Source organism: Lutra lutra, chromosome 7, assembly GCF_902655055.1.
Source record: "Lutra lutra chromosome 7, mLutLut1.2, whole genome shotgun sequence".
In the NCBI taxonomy this organism is placed as follows: Eukaryota; Metazoa; Chordata; class Mammalia; order Carnivora; family Mustelidae; genus Lutra; species Lutra lutra.
This window is the reverse complement of record NC_062284.1, coordinates 138,446,310-138,464,558: the sequence shown is the minus strand read 5'-3', so window position 1 is coordinate 138,464,558 and position 18,249 is coordinate 138,446,310. Positions and strand designations below refer to the sequence as shown.

The 18,249-nt window shown below is 47.7% G+C and overlaps 1 protein-coding gene, 1 long non-coding RNA gene and 1 other non-coding gene across 4 annotated transcripts; 2 read left to right on the top strand and 1 right to left on the bottom strand.

Annotated features, from left to right (window-relative positions):
• Positions 1-1,627: 1,627 nt before the first annotated feature.
• GLRX5 (glutaredoxin 5) lies at positions 1,628-11,360 on the bottom strand. The gene is made up of 2 exons (XM_047738097.1): positions 11,004-11,360; positions 1,628-2,275 (listed from the first exon to the last, which is right to left on the bottom strand). Exons 1-2 carry the CDS (start codon positions 11,296-11,298, stop codon positions 2,097-2,099), a joined length of 474 nt encoding a protein of 157 aa, XP_047594053.1. The 5' UTR covers positions 11,299-11,360; the 3' UTR covers positions 1,628-2,096.
• A 279-nt stretch (positions 11,361-11,639) lies between these two features.
• On the top strand, positions 11,640-17,922 carry LOC125105058 (uncharacterized). Of its 2 annotated transcripts, none has more exons than XR_007128800.1 (5): positions 11,640-11,880; positions 13,132-13,288; positions 13,398-13,611; positions 14,552-14,646; positions 15,463-17,922. It is a non-coding gene; the product is annotated as an uncharacterized LOC125105058 (long non-coding RNA). The 2 variants fall into 2 exon arrangements; XR_007128799.1 differs by having other exon boundaries at positions 11,642-11,880; positions 13,390-13,611.
• LOC125105905 (small Cajal body-specific RNA 13) lies at positions 12,553-12,826 on the top strand. The gene has a single exon (XR_007129144.1). It is a non-coding gene; the product is annotated as a small Cajal body-specific RNA 13 (non-coding RNA).
• Positions 17,923-18,249: the final 327 nt, after the last annotated feature.

Below are 18,249 nucleotides of genomic sequence, written 5' to 3'. Positions count from 1 at the left end.
ATTTGTTGAAGAGAATTTCTCCCATTGCACATTCTTAACTGCTTTCTTGTAGATTGACCATATGATTGTGAGTTTATTTCTGGGTTTCCTATTCTGTTCCATTGATCTCTGTGTCTTATTTTTATGCCAGTGGCATACTGTCATTTGCTACAGCTTTGTAATATAACTTGAAATCTGGAATTGTGTTATCTCCAGGTTCTTGGGTGTTTTTTTTTTTCCTTTTTCAAGATCGCTTTGGTTAGTTGGGGTCTTCTGTGGTTCCATACAGATTTAGGACTATTTGTTCTAAATCTGTGGAAAATGCTATTGGTGCTTTGATAGGGATTGCATTATATCTATAGGTTGCTTTGGGTAGCATGGGCATGTTAACAATATTTGTTTTTGTTTCTCTAATCCCTAAGTGAGGAATGTCTTTCCATTTCTTTGTGAGGTCTTCAATCTCTTTCATCAACATCTCAGAGTTTTCAGAGTACATATCTTTCACCTACCTGCTTAAGTGTTACTCCTAGGTACTTTTATTTTTGGTGCAAGTATAAATGGGACTGTTTTCTTTTCTTTTTTTTTTTTTTTTATTTGACAGAGAGATCACAGACCACGGATCAGATCTGCCTGACAGAGCAGGCAGAGAGGCAGGCAGAGAGAGAGGGGGAAGCAGGCTCCCCACTGAGCAGAGAGCCCGATTCGGGGCTCAATCCCAGGACCCTGAGATCATGACATGAGCCGAAGGCAGAGGCTTAACCCACTGAGCCACCCAGGCACCTGTTTTCTTAACTTCTCTTTCTGCTGCTTCATTATTAGCATACAGAAATGCAACGGATTTTGTATCCTGAGACCTTACTGAATTCCTTTATCAGTTCTAGTTTTTTGGTGGTCTTTAGGGTTTTCTCTACACAGTATCATGTAAACACTGTATTTCTTAAGAAAATGCTGTGTGGATTCCTCTTTGGAGGCCTGCCGGTGACTTCTCCCCAGCTGCTGGCAGTGCAGCTTGCCAAGCACCAGCCCTCCAAAGTGGGTGAGGGGGGTTGCCTCCCCTAGCCTCAGCCACCTCACTTCTGGGCACGACACCCAGGCCTCCAACTGCACCGTCAACAGCACTCAGTGTTGACACTTACCTCCCCTCGAAAAATCAGACCATAGTCTGATGGCAATTTCTATGTCAAATTTAACGGAAGAGTGTTAAGAATCACTCTTAATTTCTAGAAAGAGAAGGTCACAGGCATTAAACATCCTTAAACTGTTGCAGACTGAAGGTCTGTGTGCCCTCAACATTCCTGTGCTGACGCCTACCCCCAGAGTGGTGGTTTGGGGGGGGGGTCTTTGGGAGGTGAGCAGATGAGGAGGGCAGGGTCCTCGTGAATGGGATCTGTGCCCTTCTAAGAGGGAGACCAGAGAGCTTCCTCGTGAGGACACACAGGGAGAAGAGGAGCCTGTGAACCAGGCGGGCACAGCCCTCGCCAGAGACCTAATCTGCTGAAGCCTTGAGTTTGGACTTCAGACTTCCAGAATTTGAAGAAGTAAACACGTGTTGTTTACAAGCCAGCCAGTCCGTGGTATTTTGTCACAGTAGCCCGAGCAGACTGAGGGACAGGCTTACCACCATTCCGAATTAACAACTCGCACACGGTTTCCCTCAGTTGACAGTTTATTTTTAAAAAACAGCACCCCAGTTCCCACATCTTCTTCCTTGGCCATCATTTTTCTTAACAGAAGAAGCTACGAAAAATTGGGGGGTGGGTATTATCTTTGCCAACTGACACATTTGCAGAGGATTCATGAATAATGATGATTTAAAAGCTCCTGGTTTTACTCCTGAATCAGGCAAAGAGCAGATGACAATATGAGGACAGATTTTGCTTACAACAATATCATAATACAACAGTGCATTATTACAGTGCAGTGGTTATAATTATGTTCACAATCGAATATTCGCAGCCCAAACCCCAGACACACCAAACCCCCCAACTACTGACAAGCAGGGGGACCCGTGCAAGCAGCGGTCATCCGGAGAGCGAACAGCAGACTCGGTAAGGCTTTGCGGGCAGTGGCTCTCAGCACCCGCAGCCCGCTGCTGCGCGGGGGACCACGGGCCGCCCTCACTTTGAGTCTTGGTCTTTCTTTTCATCCAAAAGGGCCGAGCGGATCCCCAGCTTTTTCAGTTCCTCCACCAGGTCCCCATTTTGGTGCATCTGCAGGAGGATGTCACAGCCGCCCACGAACTCGCCGTCGAGGTACACCTGCGGGATGGTGGGCCAGTTGGAGTAGTCCTTAATGCCTGCGGGGAAGAACACTCAGGCGTCACTTAGGTGCTCGGAGCTGAACTGCGCAGGGGGCAATTTCCTCCCGGGGTCCCCCACCGCGTCCCCCTCCCATCCTTGGGGAACCATGTGTCGGCCACGGAGTGGGAGCTTTAGTGAAAACCAGACCGCTACGTAAACCCTACCATTTCCGATTACCAACTGTGAGGTCGCCCCAAGTCACTCAACTGTCTGCCTGTCTCCACCCCCACCTCCCACCGTCCTCCTGAGCATCGGGGAGGTGAGGCTCTCCCTGGACAGAGGACAGACGGTGAACAGGGACCGAGGGCAGAGAACCTGGCCGGTGGATGCCATGGTCCCCCTTCCTCTGCAGTCATGGATTCTGTGCAACAAAACTTCAGCACTATGACTTCCTTTCCAAATGGACCGCCTAACGTGGGTCCACCCCAGGAAGTCTGCCAAGCGAGGCAGGCTTCACTCAGGCTTCTTGTGCCCGTCTGGGTTGGGGAACACCACCAAGATGCTGTGTCACTGGGTTTTATTTTTAATAATCCTTTTGCCCAAAGAACAATCTCTATCCTAGGGCGGCCTACAGCCTTCACCCTCTTCAGCCCCTCGATGGGCTCTCCGTGGGGCAGGCTGATGGGGCTCGGCCCAGAATTCACCGTCACTGAGTCAAAGCAAGGAAAGGCCCAAAGCCCAGCTAACGTCCATGTCCTGGGCCACGGGGTGAGAGAGACCCCCTCCCTGTCCTCAAAGACAAGAACCTCAAGAACCGTGCGAACGGTTCTGAGGACACACAGAGATGTGGCACCTCCTAGGACACCCCAGCTGGGCGACCACTCTGTTCAGTTCCAGACCATAAGGCTGATGGTCTTAACAAGACAGGAGGAAGTAAATGTGGTTTCAGGCTTAAGACAAAAGATTACTCTTTCTTCGTGTTCTACCTCCTTCCTACAGATGAGATACGCTTTTAAAAATCCATCCATCCATAAAACACCAGTGTTGGTGCTATAAAGAGAGGCTGAGCAAAAGCATGGCATAGAAGAATTAACCACTATAGACCACAGTTGCTATTTTTATACTTCTATAGATAGGAAGGTGTTTTTAAAAGGGCAAAATGAGCAGACAAGATAAAACAGAAAAGTCAACAGATTCTTCAAACAAAATACAATACTACGCAAATTAAGAATCATTCAGTGGTGGTTTTTGTGTAAATCAACGAAAAATACCAAAACTAGTCTTTGATATCCTATCATTTATGATCACTTGTTTTCCAAATAAAATCAGCCATTTGACTCTTATCACAAGTCCTAAGATAATAATGGTTTCTTCTCTTTTAAAAGTCACTACCTTCTTAAAAAAAATAGTGACTTTGCTCTAAACAGAGAACCAGAGAAGGCCCCCCACGGAGGGCTTTATCTTTCTCCTCCAGACTTCCTCTACCGAGAAAGGGTTACAATATCATAGGGCCCAAAAAACGTACTTTTTTTTTAACTTTTTTTTTTTTTGAGGTGTAATTGACATATGACATCGTATCATTTCAGGTCTACAACATAATGACTTGATATTTGTATATATTACAAACTGATCACCACAGTAAATCTCGTTACCATCCGTGACCACGTGCAGTTACAAAGATTTCCTCCTGTGATGAGAACTTTTGAGATCTAGTTTCTCAAAAACTTTCAAATGTGCAATACAGTATTATTAACTACAGCCATCATGCTGTACACTTCACGCCCAGAAAAGGACACTTCTAAGCCACTTTGGATGTCTTTAAAAATAAATAAATAAATCCGCTAGAGGTACGGGGGTTACTAAAAAAGGGAAAATTCCATTAACCATCAGAATGTCATTAGAGTACCAAAAATCTAGATTTATTAGAATTTCTCAATGAATTCAAGTTTTTATCTTGAATTCTGATATTTGGTGCAACACAGATGACTCAGCATAGAAGTCATAATTCTTGGAAACTTTCTTAAATATCTTCTATATTGTGTGCATAAACCCTTTATGTGCATGATTTTCTATCTGGATCTTTTTCAATTAGTAATACATTGTGTTAAGCCTTCCAAGACAACGAATATGATTCTTTCAGTGACTGCCTAAATGAAACACAGCAAATTTATGAGACACACCAAAAATCAAAATAAATTTGCCATCTGAGGTTCACTCCAACCACATACATCCAATCCTAAAAAGTCATTTTTTAAAATCTCTGCAAAGTAGAATACTTTGCTCGCGTCAATCACGTTCACAGTCCCACACTCACTCAAAGCTTTAGGGTTGTCTCGTTCATTTAAGCAGCACATCACTACAGAACACGTGTCCAGACTAGAGGGAAGAGGACATGTCACCGGAATCAACCGTCACCGTTAAAACTACCAAACAGGTGGGCTTTCCAACCAACCTGAACATGGGACACAACACAGCCATGTGTGAGGGAGACAGACACCTTCCAGACCCTAGGGCCATGCTCTCTTGCCTAATAATTTGTATTTCAAGAATTCAGGAGAACCTGGCGTCAGAGCCCATGATGGCATGTGACAGTGGCTATGGTGCCAACTAGTGGATAGTTTATCAAAATTAAACTTACCTGCTTCTTTGTTTTGTTTTGTTTTGTTTTAATTTATTTATTTGACAGACAGAGATCACAAGTAGGCAGAGAGAGAGGAGGAAGCAGGCTCACTGCTGAGCAGAGAGCCTGATGTGGGGCTCGATCCCAGGACCCGGAGATCATGACCTGAGCCAAAGGCAGAGGCTTTAACCCACACTGAGCCACCCAGGCGCCCCCAGCTTCTTTGGTTTTAGGGGAACAAACGTTATAGGCAGCTGATATCAAGGCAAAGAGCTCTGGCATCTTGAAAATATACTATTTTCTATTTTTAAAGGTCTGATTACAGGTTTGACTATTTAAAGAAATATTCAAGTGATTCCTATAGCACAATGCAAGTAACTTCCAAGAATAAAAGACCACTGTTCATAAGCTGAAAATGAAAAATGAATCCCATCAATTCCTATGTAATCGTTTAAACGTGGCTAACTTCTCTTGCTTTTCCACTTTCAAAAACTAACATACAATGAAAGCTCTTCCAAATTTCACTCCAAATAACTCAGAATCAGAGAGAGAAACTCTGAAAAATTAGGAAATCGTATCCAAGAGTGGATTTTAATGGTAATCATATTTTACAGATGACAAGTGACAACGATTCAATTTGGGACAAAAAATATTGACTGCAAAGTTACATAATAGGGTGACACTAGAAACTGGGAGTAAGGAAGGAGGCGGTCTGATAAAATCAGTTCTACAGGCATCTACTGCCCCACTAAAAAAATGAATATTCCAAAGCATCAAACCAGAGTGGGGGGGAAAATAAGGGTATTAGAAAGTTCCCTTCCAGAACTTTCAAAAGGGATTTTTCAAAATTCATCACGTTTCAGAATATTAGACTTCGTTCCCAGTCTGGACAACAAAGGATAGGAGCACCACAATTACAGTTTTCCTTTCTCCCTGGAAGATTTTCACCGTAGGAGCAGCTTCGGAATCTGATGCAGATCAACTCTGCCTCGGGCAAGTCACAGGGCCTCCTCTGGCTTCCTAGAGAGAATGACAGCATCACCGGAGATATCTGAGCTAAGAGTAAGGGAAAGGCAGACCCTCCAGGGGCCAGTGCCAGAGTGAACAGAGCACTGGATTCGAGTCAGCGGGCTGTGGCTTGCCAGCTTGTAAATAAATGCAGTGTCAGATCAATCTGCTACTCTCTTAGCCTCAGTTTCCCTGCCTGTGAAGTGGGAATAACTATTTCCGGATTTACTGCGAAGATGTGATGAGATCTAACTGGTGATGGGGTTAAACTCCCACAACTCCAGGTACCAGCGGAGATTCTGTCCACCGTGATGTCCCGTATGCCATCCTTCCATCGTGCTCCTCTGAGAAATACACGCAATGGGGACGAACGCAGAAAAAAATACCAGTCCTGCGGCCAGGCAGCACGAAAATATTCATTTGCTGAGCTAAGGGTTATTGAATTTCATACTCTCTAAGAATTTTACACACATAGCCTCACTTAAACTTTGCAAAAATCCTACAGGGACTGCATAATTTTCTGTTTTACAGATGAAGAAACCAAGGCTCAGAGAGGTTATCTCACCAAAGTCACAGTGCTGGCAAGTGGTGGAGCCTGGATTTCCATCCAGGTTTCTATGAGTCCGAAGGCCAGGTTCTAGACCGGCAGAGATGGCCTCTGGCCTGTGGCTGGCAAGTCACCCTAGCCCACGAACCATACTCACACTGCACGTGTATCCATGACACGGGGGACCGTCTCACACCTTTAACACAAACAGCATTGTGCCGTAGTTACTTTTTTTGCAATTTACTTCACAACTAAACACTGCATTCTCTGGGACACAGTCACATGGATGACATCTAGATCCAGCTCGTTTTAGCCACAATTTAGTTTCCCACCATGCAGCTTTATACCACAGTTTATTTATCCAGTCTGCTAAGAGACCAAGACCCCCTCTTGCTAATTTTTCTTTATTACAAGCAACACGTCAATGAATATCATTTTATCTGTCTTCTAACTCAAACGCAGGGGCTTCCTTTCTGGAGAAAGGGGTGGCAAACTATGGCGTTTGGGCCGCCTGTGGTCCACTTCCTATTTTTGTAAATAAAGTTTTATTGGGACTCGGCCACACCCACCTGTCAGATACTGTTACAACCGCTTTCACGCCACCGCAGCAGAGCAGAATCCGTGCCATGGAGACCGTGCGGTCCACACAGACTGAAGTATTTCCTCTCTGGCCCTTTACAAAGGAAGTCTGTCAACCCCCACTCTAGACTGTGTGCCCAGGAGTGAAGCAGCTGGGTCTTCAGCCATGTTCACCTTCAACTTGACCCGGTACTGACAGTTACTCCTCCCATGTGCTGGTACCTTTTTATACTCTCATCTGCCACACAAGGCCAGAAACACCACTTGTTAATGTAACTTCTAACATTTGCCATTGTCACAGATTTGTTCCTGTTGCTTAATCTCCCCGATGCTGAGCATAGTTTCAAATACTTAAACACTCTACAACAGGATAATGGCTATTCATTCTACAGATGATCTGAACAGGCAGAAATTTCACAGTGTTTATGTTTTTAAGAGCATGGGACAGAGTTTAAAAGAGGTATATATAAAAGAAGGATTTACTTATTCATTAAAACATTCACTGAGGGGCATCTGCGTGGCTCAGTCAGTTAAGCGTCCCACTGGTTAAGTGTCTGACTCTTGGTTTCAGCTCAGGTCATCATCTTGGGGTCCTGGGACCGAGCCCCGCATCAGACTCTGCGCTGGGCAAGGAACCAGCTTAGGAGTCTCTTTCCCTCTGCCCCTCCCCCCACTTGTGCACATGCGCACTAGCGCGCTCTCTCTCTCAACATAAATAAAAGCTTTTTTTTTTTTTTAAATAAATAAAAGCTTTAAAAAAAGAATCACTGAAAGCTTGCTCTGCATAAGCAATATACAGGATCCTCAGGCAGTGGCATAAGACAAGCTCCCCCTTTTCGGGAGGGCAAAATACTATGCCCAGACATGCCTGATCTCAAATGTGGTTTTAAAAAATAAAAGATTAGAAACTAGATCCAAATGTTAATAATGGTGGATATAGAATTGCAGGTAATTTCCCTTTATTGCCTTCAGCGTTTCCAAGTTTCTTCAATGAGCAAGTCAGATTTACAACAGAAAATGAGATTCTTTGTTAGACCAGGATTAGGGTGTGCTGACACCTGTCCACTGGGACCCGGTCCCTCTGTGGCCACCTTCTGTGTTCTTCCAGGTCAACAGGAGAAAGAAAAGACCTGAGGAAGACCTCACACACGTCTCTGCTCCCTGGGTCACAGGCCAAGCTGTCTCCGAATCACACTTCAGGGACCCGGCCCCCAGAACAGGAAGACAGCTTCTGTGGGTGTTCCCTGGGCTCTGAGTCCTTTGTAAAGCTCTGGCACAAGAGAAAAGGAAAGGCAGTTTTGCAGGAGCCCCTCTCTAGTTACAAGCGGTGACCTTGGATCTGGGAAAAGTGCACAGATACATCTGTGGCTAGCAAAAGCAAGCATCAGACAGCCTGTCAGCTTCTCTCCGTAAAACTCAAGGGTGCAGAGAGCAAAGAGATGAAGAGTGTTTGTGTTTTTATCGAGTCTTACCCTGACTAAAGTCATCCACACCGCGGGAACGAGCTCACACCACCCTGCCCCAGTCTGAGGGTTAATACTGGCATGCATGCTTATTTTTCCAAGCCACAAAAGAGGTGTGTGTTAATGTCCAATATATACGCAACACATTTATTGACCAAGATAATAATCTGGTATGAAACAAACTGGGAATGAAAATGATGAAACTCAACACGCTCAAAAAATTTAAGGGCTAAATTCTTGTTGCTGTTGCTTGAACACTGGAACGTGAGACTGAAATATGAGATGGGAACCTCAGCTATGTGTAAACCTTCTTACTTCTGCTCCTACTTTCTTCTTACGCTCCAGGACACCCCCATCTCCAGTTAGGTTAAACGGGAGACACAGGGCACCTGGGTGGCTCCGTCAGTTGACCAACTGCTCAGGTTATGATCTCAGGGTCCTGGGATAGAGCCCTGAGTGTGGCTGCTCACTCAGATGGGGGTGGGGGGTGTCTACTTGAGAATTCTCTCTCCCTCTCTCTCTCTGCCCCCTCCCCACTGCATATGCACACTCCTGCACGCTCCCGCACGCTCGCTCTCTCTCTCTCTCAGATAAATAAATAAATAAATCTTTAAAAAGACTGGTGTTGTGAGTTGAATTGTGCCCCCTGAAAAACTATGTTCAAGTCCTAATTTCCTGTCCCTCCCCTCTGCGTTCCCTCTCTAAAATAAATAAATAAATAAATTTACAAAAGATAAAAGTAAACAGAATAGAAACCACAAACCAAAGACCCTCAAAACCTTATACTAAGCAAGCTATCAATGACATGACTTTTTATTAACAGCCCTACTAGCCTGCCCTGTGGCAAGGTCCCTGCTGAAAGACTGCGGAGTAGTTTCTCCTATCTTATCTTTGAAGCAGAGCAGCCACCGCTGGGTGAAGACTGCAGCCATCCCCCTACCCCCCCACCCTGTATGAAAAACACACCCCACGGCCTGAGTGCCGGTGCACCCAGCAGCCAGTGACACTCTAGCAGGCAAACAAACAAGGACCAGGAGGCTACTACAGGGTAGCATCACACAGAGCGGGTCATGGTATCCTGCCTTCCGTCCTCCTACTAGTTTCCACCCATCCAAACTGAGAGTTTTCCACGAATTAATCTGCGGAAAATATACTTCCTCTGAGAACCATTAAGTCCCAATGATAAAATACCTCCCGCTGAGTGGGTGCCTTCTGTGTTCCGGATAAAATGATGGGCACTTTCTAAAAAGATTTACTTTCTCTATTTTTCCTCATCAAACCTTTGTCAAGTTTGGTTTCATTATCGTCCCATTACCGAAAAGGAAAATGCAGTAATAGGACTTGCTTAGGGTTGCCCGGCTACTGGCTGCAGCGGGATTCCAGCCCCAAGTCTTTCCGCCACACCAGCCTGTCTGGTCAAGGAGGGAAGACGAGGACTGATCATTTCAACTGCAGAATAACAGTCCTAAGTACATAATAACAAACTCTAGAATTCTACATGTAGAATAACAGGGAACCTGGTGCTGGGTAAAACTGTTTTCAGAACACTGTAACTAAAGAACAGCACGGGCTCAGAGAGATGCCAGGACCCCTACTGGAGGTCTCTAACTGGAATGCAGGATACTAAGCCACCCTCCAGGAAGTGCAGGCACAGCCTCCCCATTTCTCCACCAACTCTGACCAAGGGCCCTAGCCAAGGAGCAGATCTATGTACTCCACTGGCCCTGTCCTCCTCCCCCACTGAGATACTTATAAGGTTCCTAGCACCGTGTTCCGCAGAAAAGGTACTATTAGCTGTCAGGGCCCTCCCTCCTTTCCCAAGCCAGCGACAAGCCACGGGACCTGTTGCCATCTGGCCGCACACCCTGATTGGCGCCAGGTTCCCTGAGATCCAAGCTCGAGTTAGCTAGAGCCCAAGGGTCATTCCTCATACCTCTCTGCACAAGCCTCTCTCTCCAAGCCCTAGACCCCTACAAATCCCTCCCTGGCCTCAAGGATCTAAAAATAAAGTTCATGCCTTTTCCTTCCACACCAAGTGATCCCAACGAAGACGAGTCCAAAAGCTGTGTCTACCCGCTCCTTGTAGCAACACACGATAGCTCCTGACACCCCCAGCCCTGAGGCACCAGCCTCTGACCCCACCGCCTCTGATAAGGGCAGCTCCGGCCCTTCCTCTACCATCAACAGCACCAAGAGACAGGCCAACTCACTCAACGTGTCCCCCAAAGTGCCCGCCTTCTAGTGGTTCTTACAGGATCCCTCCAGGCCCCTTTCCCCACCACTCTCCTCGGACCGAGCCTGAGCGATCTGGCCCCAAAAGGCCTCTCTCGGCTCCGCGTGGGGACCGCGGAACCGCTAGAACTTCCCCAATGTCCAAGCTGACAAGAGTACCAGATGCCCAGATCCTCAAGACCCACTTCAAGTCAACGATGCCCCTACCCGACCCCGAACACAGCGCAGGAGCCGGTGCCCCGACCCCACTCGAACCCACAAACAGAGCCCGCGCCGCACAGCCCAGCCCCGCCGAGCGGCCTCTGCCCGTCGCCCCCCAACCCGCGGGCCCTGACCTTGCCGGAGCTGGGGGTCGTCCAGCACGTTGTAGGCCGCGTAGTCGCGGACGCCGTGCAGCCGGAGTATCTGCACCACCGCGTTGCTGAAGCCGCACTGGGGCTGCTCCGGGGTCCCCTTGAGGAAGACCACCACCTTGTCCTTCTTCACCAGCGCGTCCAGTTGCTCCGCCGAGCCGCTCCCGCCGCCGCCCGAGCCCGCCGCCCGCACGCCAGGGCCCCGCAGGCCGCCGCCGCCCGCGCCGCGCCCCGAGCGGAGCAGAGCCGCTGCCACCCGGCCCAGGGATCCACTCATGCCCACACGCTCGCCGGAGCCCTCGACGGCCCGGGCCCTCGGCTCGTCCCCCGCCCCCCAGCCTTCCCCCGGCCCGCGGCAGCCCGGCCCGCCCCCCGGAGGATCTCATTGGGCCGGCTCCGAACTGCTCCACATAATTGGAAAACGCTAGCCCGCACTTTACTCGATTCTACCAATCATGTGGCTCGCCCGGCCCCCACCAGATTGGAGGCCGTACTTAAATCAGAGCGGCACCCTGCGGCCTTCCTATTGGTCGCTGCCTGTCGCTTTGTCAGTTGATTGGAGAGAGTGAATGTCCATCAGCGTCACGCTCCGAGGCCAGGAGAGGCGAAACCAGGGGGAAGACGACTTCCTCCGAGGGTAGATGGGCCTGCTGGGATACTCCCGGATGACTAGGGAAGGCAGTGGGCGGGTTTCGGCGTTCCGGAGAACGCCGGGAAGGGGTCACATCCAGGCGGTGGTTCCGGTTCCGGTGTAGGCGGTAGTTGAGTTGCCGTGGCAACGCGGTAGCCGGGAGGCTGGTTCCAGCGTCTGGGATGGCGACGGGGCTGGAGCCGGTCCGGTCCGCCTTTCCCAGCCTAGGTGAGCGATCCCGGTGCCTCCGTAAGGCCGTGGCCGAACGCGGCCGTTCGTGGTGGGGACGGGCCGGGGCCAGGTTCTCGCGTCCGGGACTCCCGGGTCGAGGCGGGGGCCACGTGTCCGGCTGTCCGTCTGCCCCGCAGCCCGCGTGGGAGCAGAGGCCCACACCCGGCCCCAAGGCTCCCGTCTCCACCGCACGGTTATTTCTCCAGAATAACTATTATCTTGAAAGTGCGTGAGGTGCCCTCGTGTGCGTGATCCCCTCCGGGTATGTGGCTTCGTGGGCTTTGCAGGCCTCTTTAGTCCTTGGAGCCTAAGGCCCAGGAAAGCTTTGTTGAACGGGGAGCTAGGAGGGAATTGGTTCGCGGGACAGAGGTTTCCTGGGCTGCTGCTGCGTGCCGGGCATGGTGCCAGCGCGGGATGCCCAGAGCTGGTAGTCAGCTGGGGAACTGCGAAGCGGGTGCAGAAGAGGGCTCGCTGCTTCCTCTGTTCCCCATTGTACGCATGGCACCTTGACATGCATTCATTCTCTGGTTTACAGATTTCCCTCCCAGGCACTGGAGTGAACTCACTGCTGCATCCTCACCGCGTAGAGCGGTGGTTGGGACGTGGCACGTGTGCCTGCTGGTGGAATGAAGGGTTCCGGAACTCGGGACTCCGGTGAAACCCATGCACCATCTGTGGTCTTGGAGCCGCGCAGGGTTGGTGGTACCCTGGGGCACACCAGACCTGCAGAGAAAGCAAACTCCGGAGGAAGCTGAGGCATGACTGCTCAAGGGCCAGCGGTTCTATGTGCAATTTTCCTCGGATAGTCCTGGGTACTGTTGCCACGGTGATAATGACTGTGCCGTGTCGTTATCTATCCACCGACAGTAAGAGAAGCCTCGCAGTCGAGATATTGTTTAACAGACGGAGTGGTTTCTGTTGGACACTAAGTACTGCTACAAATTACTTAAATTTAAAAAAAAAATTTTTTTAAATTGTTGCTGGAGGTGACATGCTTCTGTTTTGGAAGTTCTCAAATTTAAAACCAGAAAATGAGCCGGAGTACTGTTAGCAAGTACTCTTGGAAATACTCATTCAGCATGAAAGTTGAACCTTAGTAACAGGGAATAAATTCAAGATGCTACTCAGAAGTGCTCCTCAGGGACCTGTTTTTTTCAGCCTCATTGATGTTATGGATGTGTGATCGTTTTCTCATGGGGGACCCAAAATTGATCAGCTCCTTACAGAATGCTTTTTTTTCTCCCCCAGATTCGTGGATTCCAGGTAAATCAGAGACACAAGACATGAACAGGAATGTGTAGGAAGTGCGGGGATGCCTTGTTGAAGAAGACCTGGTCTGGGGCACTCACGTTAGAGAACAGATTATTTCCCAAATCACCTCACTTTTCCTCAGGCTTATGTTGTAGTAAGTTTGGGTGTGTTTGTTTTTTTAAATAAGTGTTGATAATTCCTGAAAATCTCAAACTGTTCGTTTCCTGCTCTAAACTGATCTATTTTTGTATTGAGTGGAATAGAGAGAAGAGCTCACAGACTTACCGAAGGCAGAGACGTGGGCCCGTGACAGGGAGTAAACTGTCCCTTCCCCAGTGTGTAACAGTGGCTTGGAAGCATAGTTGTCTTTCTTAGTTATCACACATTATTTATTCAGTGGAGAACAGAGCTGCTGTTGAAGGTGACGAGTAAACCTGGAGCAGGAACAATACAGAGCTTGTGTTCTTCAAACCTACAGTAAGTTGAGTTCCCGTGTGCAGTAGAGCCCAAGAACGTGCGTGAAACCTTAGGATATGGGGAAGCATGTCTGTGCCCCTTCAGGAGGCTCAGTGGGCAGCGTTGATGGCAAGATCAAAGGCAGGAGGATAAATCAGGTAGCTAAACCAAAGACATGAAAACTGTAGACCTAAATTTTAAGTTTTTACTAAAGCATCCACAAATATAAAATACTATGTATATCGAACACATTCCTTCCTGCTTTTAATCTCAGAACCACCCTTGGAGTATTGGCACCAAACATGGTGATTTAAAGCACTTGGGTGGCTCAGGCAGTCGAGCATCCAACTCTTGATTTCGGCCTGGATCATGATCTCAGGATCACGAGATCAAGACCCCCATCCGGCTCTACGGAAGTCTGCCGGAGATTCTCTCTCTCTGCCCCTCCCCCTGCTCATGCACACTCTAAATAAATAAGTAAAATCTTATAAATAAATAAAGAAGTGGAAAAAACTGGTGTTCAAAATATTTCTCTCAAAGCATCAAACTCTTATGTATAATTTGGCATTTCAGTTTTGAGGATTCTCTTTAGAATTCTTATTATGACTGAATCACTATATTGCATACCTGACCCTAAGTTAACTATGCCAGGAATAAAAGAGAAAAAAATTCTGTAATGAAAACATGATAAAAATAGACCTCTTAAGCAGTTGTCAGAGATCTGCACTTACACTCCCAAGTATTTGGGTGTTTTGAACATAAGTCAGGAATCTCTATCAGTTTGTGATCTCCCACCTGGATATTAGTGAGAAGGTGGGGGTGGGAAGAACACAGAAACTTATCTGAATCCTGGGATTTGGGTCACAAAGTGTAATTAGACCACAAACTCAATAACCATGCCGTGTATAAACATGCTGACTCAAGCATCCTAAAATGTTTTTCTCCCTGTGCTTATTTATAGATAATGTTTTACTATATTTGGAAGAATCTCTCCTTTCTACCCACCCCTCCGAAGGCAAATTCACCATGAAACCTATGGTTAAAAACCTTACAAATGTGAGCTCATTTCTTCTATATAACAGCCCTCAATGAAGAGTCAAGGTTGTTGAGCCTAAGACGACCCATTATTTGAACACCCAGCATCATTTGTGTCTGTATGCTGACCTCAGTATTAAAGTCCCTGCTTCATTCCTGCGAAGAGGGTGTGTTTCTGTGCCTAGCACATGTGCTACAGACATGGGCGGCCCAAGCCAGCCGGAGCATTCTAGAAGAGTAATTTTAAGAAAGAAGTGGCTGCTTGGACTCCACAGGGGGTTGTACCACCCAACATTCCTGAGTTAAAATCGCATTTGAGACCCACAGTTCCACAGACATGAGCTGGAACCTGAACCCTTTCTTGGCGCGCTTGGCTACTATCCGGTAACTTTATAGCATCACCACAATCATGGAATTAGCTCGATTCCCCAGCTCCCCTAAGAATAGTGAAACGTGTGAGAAACCCAGGCAATACCCAGCCTTCTGAGAGCATTTTTGCCAATCCCTCGTGCCAAGATAGAAATGCCTTTTGGGTGCTCACTCCCTCTATCTGACAAGACAGCTGGTTTTAGAAATCCTACTCTGGCCATGGGAGTGGCTTCAGTCGTGCTAATCTCTGTCCCACGGCTGGGGGGCTCCGCCTAGAGACAGGAAGACTGGCCTCATTAGGGCCCCCTTCCATTGGTCCAGCTCTCCTCGTCTGGGTGAAATGAAGAGAAACACGGTGTGCCGTAAATTGGGTTCGCTGAGTTTAGAACAGAACTTGGGAGATCCAGGAGGAAGCGGATTCTCTTTTTTTTTTTTTTTTTTTAAAGATTTTATTTATTTATTTGACAGAGAGAAATCACAAGTAGGCAGAGAGGCAGGCAGAGAGAGAGGAGGAAGCAGGCTCCCTGCTGAGCAGAAAGCCCGATGTGGGGCTTGAACCCAGGACCTGGGATCATGACCTGAGCCGAAGGCAGCTGCTTAACCCACTGAGCCACCCAGGCGCCCCTGAAGGAAGCGGATTCTCTTAAGAAGAATTTCTGAGAAGCCTGGATGCCACAGCAGCCCCTGATTCTGTCCTGGGATTTGTGAGGCCTGGGTTCTAGGGCTGACATCGCTTAGACTTAAAAGTTCCTTCTCTTGGAGATTTTCCACCCCTCCTATCTTCCCCTTCCGGGGTTTGGGAAAATTGTGTTTGTGACGTCTGCAAAAGGTATTGTCTATTCCAAGATGTCTTTATATGAGGGCTGCAGGGTTTTAGGAAAGGTATTTGTACTCCATTCTGCTCCCAAACAGTTACCCCCCAGATAATACCATCTTCCTTCTCGCATGTATGGCATATCATGTGTTCTTGTACATGAACTCACTTGAACCTTTCATTAACTCCAGTGGTTCCCAAATTATGTTCTCTTTCCAGCATTTGTTTATAACATCTTTTTGGCAGACTAGAGCCCTTTGGGTTCCTCTATGTGTTTTTGTTGCCTTCAAAGCACTTTTTTTTTTCCCCTGCTGAATCATAGTATCACCAGCAAGTCCTGCAGAAAATCAAATATTCCTGAATTAGCTTTGCCGCATGTGTATCTGGGGGATACAGATGTGATTTGTAGACTCTGTGAAACTAAAATGGCCACAGTTTCAGTCCAAAATCCTTTGGCGGGGGGTAGGGATCAACATAGCTTTTCACTTCGGAAGTTTTGTGGTCCTTTGTCCCCATGCTGCTTTTCTACAGGCCCAAACTCTGCTGTAGGCTTTTAAAATCGGGCATGGGCTGCGCGATGCTTTATTGAAAACTTCATTTTATTCAGAGGAAAAGAACCCAAATCATAACCTCCTCAAAGGTAATAAGAAATAAATGGTAATCAGGAACCATGTGAAGACTTGATTAAAAGTGATAGAATGATTGTTGATTTTTCCTCACTGTCTGTTTAATGAAATCTTTTATGTTTTGCATTATGTGGGGTGTTGTTTGTTTGTTTGCCAGGAGGTAGTTTCCAGAGCACAAACTGTTACTGTATTCCAGCAGCTTCTGAGAAGGTCCCTAGACCCTAGGGTGTGAAAAGCAAGCAGCCAGTGTTGCGTGTCAAACCTGTTAGGAGATTTAACTGTTCGCAGAAGGTCTCCCTCTGATGATCACCCAGTGTTTGCAGCCAGAGGAACATTTAGAAAAGTTTCATTGTTTTCTTTTGAATGATTGCTAAGATGTATTTCCAAGGCCATAAATACTCTTGAGGATGCATCAGAATTTCACTTTGTACTTCAGCCTTTGAGTCTGAATCATTTCATGCTCTCAATTAAATCTTGCCATCGTGGGGCTCCGTTGCTCCAGCCTTCTGCAACAATCCATCATGGAAGGAAGGGAAATCACCCCAGTTTGACAGAGGAGGAAGGGGCGGGGGGGGCTGCGGCAGGGGTTGGAAATGGGTGGAGACTTTAACTGTTTTCCTTTACAGAGAAAAGTTAGAGAATTTTTTTTTCCTTTATGGCCAGAAAAATCCCTTTTGTTAATTCTAACTTTATACTTTCTGAGAGTGTAGCCTACTGAGATACAATTAATTGATATCAAATTTCTGTAAGCTGGAGTTGGAGAGTTTTAATAAAAGACTAAGTTATAAACCAATTATACTCTGTAAAAGGAAAAAAAAGGAAGGGGAAGCGCTTTACAAAAATTGGGTGACCAAGAGAATTGTGTGTGAGAAGCCTTGAGGACACGGTGAACGTATTTCAGGGCCTTCTCCCCACCCCGCACAGATCTGCAGCCACACGGCCTTCTCTTCTGCGGGGACCTCTGTCTAGGAAGCACTAAGTTTCTGGTACAACCCCATGGGGGATGAGAGAGACTCCTGTGGGTTCGTCTCCTTTCATCCCACGCAGCTGCTGCCCTGTGATAGTTCACCCATCCTGCTGGCCGGGGACACGGCCAATAGTATCTTTTTACTTGAAGGGACTTTTGCTCATGTGCAAAAGTAAAACATGTGTCTTTAAAGATCATGTGTCTTTCTAGAAACTCGGAGCACTTCCCGAGTGTCTGCCTTTCCCGGACAGGCCGGTAGGGCGCGCTGGTCTACTTGGGAAGCCAGGGCGGCGGGCGCCCGCAGGAGCCGTGGGTCCTCGTCCCCGCACAGCGTCTGGGAAGCCGTCCGCTTCCAGGCAGAGTCCCTCCGTCCTCCAAGGCCCCCTGTTGCTCTAGGGAAGGGCTAGCTTGCTGACTTCTCTAACATGACAGTCACACGCATGAGCCGTAAGCTCAAAAGGCTAACACTAGGGGCAGGAAGAAGCAGGGAGTGCCAGGTTACCCGGAGAGTCTACGAAGGAAGCAGCAGACTCTGGGGTTTTGTCTGGTTTTGTTGTTTGTGTTTGGTAAAGCAACATTCTGGAAGCATTTGATGTGTGCGGGCCAACCGCCATCACATGTCACTATGCCTTGGGTTTTAGAGCCTCGTAAAATAATCCCAAGTCACCAAGAGAAGAACGTATTCCCCAGGCTTTGGTTGGGAAGTCAGGGAAACAACATAGACCCAATTGCCTATGCAAATTACACACGCATGGCTTGGTCAAAGGGCAGTGTTAAAAAATAAACTTCAGGGGTTGCCTGGGTGGCTCAGTTGGTTAAGCAACTGCCTTTGGCTCAGGTCATGATCC